Raw genomic sequence first — 4,244 nt, 5'->3', positions numbered from 1 at the left:
AAGGGGAGGGAGGACATGCTATACACTAAGTCATCCCCCCAGTGCCTGGTGTTCTCAGCTCACCTGGGCCATTCACCAGCATCTGTTAGAGGCGGTTTAATCAAATTCTGCTGATAAAATGGACGAGATTGTCCAACTGCACCGGACAGCTGAGAGTGTTGCAGCCGATGCCCAGCTCTCCCCTTCGTCCTTCTGTCTGTCCGACGAGTGTGATGAGGTGGTTGGGTATCTCCCAGGCTGTTTCTTACTCATCTGTAACTCCAGTTTTCGGCTTCCTAAGGATGTGGTGATGTCCCGTTCTCCAGATTAGATGATGGGGTTGTGCAGTCGGAGCCTTTTCACACATCACCTGGCAGGCAGGTGCTGTGGAGCGATAGGGCTCTCGGGCGCTTCTGAAGGTGGATGAGTTTGCAGCATCTCATGTCTGAGGCCCCTCCGTGTTGCACAGAGCTGGGAAGGTATTACCCGAATTGCTGCTACACAAGGCACCATCCGGGCAGCGTCAGTGAGACCAGGGCGTCCGAGTTATTTATCAGTCGGCTCAGCCTTTCTGCGTGCTGTGTCAAATGAGGTTGGCTCTGTTCACGCCAGTCAGCTGGCTTCTCTGCAGAGCGGGGTGATCTGAAATGCCTTCAGGGCTCAGTCCAGGCACTTCTGACCCAGGGTTGATGGCTCAGAAGACTTTCAAAGGATGGGTGAGGTCCTGGTCAGCTCTGGGCTGCCACTTCTTCACCTGCTGTGATCCTTATCTCTGGCAGAGGTTTTATCTAGTCACTGGAATAGCTACAACTCTCCAGCCTTCTGTTCAGATGCTACACTGCTTAATCTGTCTTGGACTGTTACATCCTCATTTACTCCGGGCCAAGCCTGAATAGCGGATGCGCCTTATTATCAAAGAGCTGCAACAGTTGTGCCTGTTGGCTCTGCACATCGTCTCCCTGGAAGCATCCCCGCTTTTCAGACCTGCCAGCTGATTTTTGGTGCTGTTGCTTTGCAGTTGCTACCGTGGCAAGCGGAGGTTTCGACTTTACTAGACTTGTCCAGCTTTTCTTCTTCAGGGGGGATCCGTGCAGGAGGAAGGGTGTTTTCTAGCCGTGCCTTCAAGACAAGCTGAACTTTTCAGGCTGATACTGTAACGATGAATTTTTGCTGTCTTTGAAGAAAGGGAAGTGGGAACCCTGAAGAGTATTTTATGGTTTTCTTTTAAATCTCCGCTTAGTTTGGTTTTATACATCTCAAGTGAGTAGTTTCCCAGCTCATACGAGGTTTATGAATTAATTATGGGGAGGCATGTCTTTCAGAGGCTGAGCCACGTTTCTTTTCCAAGCCATGATCACTTGGACTGTCTCCTCAATTTGCAGTTTTTTATGTGTATTGTTGATGCAGTCTTTAATTTCTCACCTCTGAATGGAATTTAAAGAAGCAAGTAGGAGAATTAGCCGGTTATTTGGACCACCAGCAAGCGCTCAGTAAAACAGCCGAGGAGCTCTGGGGTTCAGAGGCAGGCCGCAGGATAAGACACATTTGGCAGTTACCTTGTCTGCAGCAGCCTTTGGTACTGACAGTAACCCGAACAGAGTTCATTGATTTCTGTTTGCAGCACGCCTGAGGGAGAAATGCACTCTCTCTGCGTGGTGTGGGAGAGAGCAGTCCCATGTCTCTTTATTTGTGCCTGATCCATTTCTTTGTGTGTTGCAGGACCTGTCTGGCTCGATAGATGATCTACCCATGGGTACCGAAGGAGCCCTGAGTCCTGGAGTAAGCACATCAGGGATTTCCAGCAGTCAAGGAGAGCAGAGTAACCCAGCTCAGTCTCCTTTCTCGCCACATACTTCTCCTCACCTGCCAGGCATCAGAGGACCCTCCCCCTCACCAGTTGGATCTCCAGCCAGTGTTGCTCAGTCCCGCTCTGGGCCACTTTCACCTGCTGCAGTACCAGGTAACGCTGCTTGGCACGCATGGCTCTCTTGGTGAGGCTGCCTCTTGCAGCTGGAGGGTGGATTAACACGGCCAGTGGGCCAGTGTCAGAGCCGTGTGGTTACTGAGGTCCTGTGATTATCATTTGTTTGCTTTAAACTGTCTGTGAGGTGGGTGGGATGGCTGGTCAACCAGCAGTGTCATTCTGGCGGGTTACTGCAACTGATCTTGCTGTTGGTTTTCTTCTCTGTGGCTAACAAATCCATCTCCTGAAGCTGTTTGTGCTTGGTATTTAATGCTCTCGCACCCTGGGTTTTGTGGTGTGCAGTCTGGGGGATTAACCACTCTCCTTCTTGCGGCGCAGGCAATCAGATGCCACCCCGACCGCCCAGTGGCCAGTCGGACAGTATCATGCATCCTTCCATGAACCAGTCAAGCATTGCGCAAGATCGAGGTGTGTGACATGAGTTAAAAGATTTAAGTGTAAAACTAGATGTGTAACTAAAAATCACCTGCCCTGATGATGTGGCTTCTATGGTGGGATGGCATTTCAAAGATGCCCCGTTTATAAACTGCAAGTGTTTGAGCACCTTCAAGTAAATTCAGCTGTTGCTGGTTGTTTGGCCTCTTAACATTCCATCCAACCTGGTAGTTTGGCTTGTGAGATTGTTTTCTTGGCTTTTGACGCTCTTTTCTGTGAACGTTGCATGTCCAAGGTCTGTGACCTTAACCTTCCAAACGAGAGGTGCTCACAACAGCGTTGCTGGCCTTTTCCCCTAAGAGAATGAGGTTAGTGGGGGGGAAATGCCTCGCAGCTCTCACGACTGAAGGTATAGAGTTGTCACCCTGAGAAAACAAACAAGCAAACGAAAACCACCACCAGGCAGCCCCTGGGATTTGCAGTCGGACTGTCCACTCCTTTGACACTAAGGTGGTTTCTTTCCTGGTTACGACAGGAAGTTGGATCTATTATCTCAGCAGATAACACAGGCTCCGTGATAGCAACCGCTGTAAAATGCGTCCAGGCTGTTGCTGAAAGCGAGTCCCCAGGGTTGCTGTACCTGTGTGTCCAGTGGCACCTCTGGGTACTTTGCACTAATACTTGTCTGCTCCACCCACTGGGTGACCAGGTTACATGCAGAGGAATCCTCAGATGCCCCAGTACAGCTCACCCCAGCCCAGCTCAGCCTTATCTCCCCGTCAGTCTTCTGGAGGACAGATGCACGCTGGCATGGGGCCATACCAGCAGAACTCCATGGGAAGCTATGGACCCCAGGGTGGGCAGTACGGCCCTCAAGGTAAGGCACAGTCAACTCCTCAGGGTGGGAACTGAGCTCAGCAAATGCAAAAGGCCACTCTCGATTGTAGCATCTTTGATAACCTGTTTTTATTGGTCCCCTCTTGATGTGTGGGTAGTACAAACCAGCGTGCTCCTTATGAGCTGGAAGGAGCTGTGCTTTGTTCATGTTGAGATTCATCAAATCACAGACTGTTTGGGGTTGAAAGGGATCTCAGAAATCATCTAGTCCAACCCCACCACTACAGGCAGGGACACCTTCCACTAGGGCAGGTTGCTCAGATCCCCATCCAACCTGGCCTTGAGATTGATGAAATATGTTGCTTTCAGGGCTAGTTGTACTTCCAAATGTAGGATCCTTCCTCCTTGTTTAAGAAGATGTAGGTCTTACATCCTGTGTAATAAAGAAGGGCCAGTCCTCTCTGGAGAAGAAGAAAATGAGGTGTTGTATGTTACGGAAAGGGTTAAGTGAGGTTTTTCCCATCCTGTCCTGGACCATTTAGCTCGCTCTGCTCCGTTGAGGTTTGGGAGAGTTTCAGGCAGCTTTTGAATTGATGTTGTTACTTGGCGATGTCAAAACACATTTTATGTGGCTTATATCCAAGTACTTTGACTTTTTGTTGAGGTGTTAACACTCCCCCTCATCCCTGTTAGTGCTCTTTAAATATTTGCTGATAGAAGATTTTTATGGTGATTCATAAACTAACTCCTTGAATGATGTTTTCTTCCCTCTTTTCATCTCTTAGGAGGTTATCCCAGGCAGCCAAACTACAACGCGATGTCCAATGCCAACTACCCCAGTCCAGGAATGGGAGGAAGCATGAACCCCATGGCAGCAGGGAGCCAGATGCATGGGCAGACTGGCGTGCCACCATACAGCGGGCTTCCTCCAGGGAGGATGAGCCATGCCGCCATGGGGAACAGGCCTTATGGGCCTAACATGGCGAATATGCCACCTCAGGTGGGGACAGGGATGTGTCCCCCACCCGGCGGCATGAACCGCAAAGCACAAGAAGCGGCTGGCGGCCCC

At 50.3% G+C, this 4,244-nt stretch overlaps 1 protein-coding gene across 1 annotated transcript in view; it reads left to right on the top strand.

Annotated features, from left to right (window-relative positions):
* ARID1A (AT rich interactive domain 1A (SWI-like)) overlaps nt 1-4,244 on the top strand; it is a 35,382-nt gene that overhangs the window by 15,931 nt on the left and 15,207 nt on the right. Inside the window, exons 4-7 of the mRNA XM_010141592.1 lie at nt 1,699-1,939; nt 2,282-2,371; nt 3,048-3,215; nt 3,961-4,220. Coding sequence (XP_010139894.1) covers nt 1,699-1,939; nt 2,282-2,371; nt 3,048-3,215; nt 3,961-4,220 — 759 coding nt within the window. The remainder of the gene's footprint in view (nt 1-1,698; nt 1,940-2,281; nt 2,372-3,047; nt 3,216-3,960; nt 4,221-4,244) is intronic.

This window comes from Buceros rhinoceros, unplaced genomic scaffold, assembly GCF_000710305.1.
Source record: "Buceros rhinoceros silvestris isolate BGI_N320 unplaced genomic scaffold, ASM71030v1 scaffold19028, whole genome shotgun sequence".
Taxonomy (NCBI): Eukaryota; Metazoa; Chordata; class Aves; order Bucerotiformes; family Bucerotidae; genus Buceros; species Buceros rhinoceros.
Note: the sequence above shows the minus strand (reverse complement) of the source record. Positions and strands in the feature narration are given on the sequence as shown.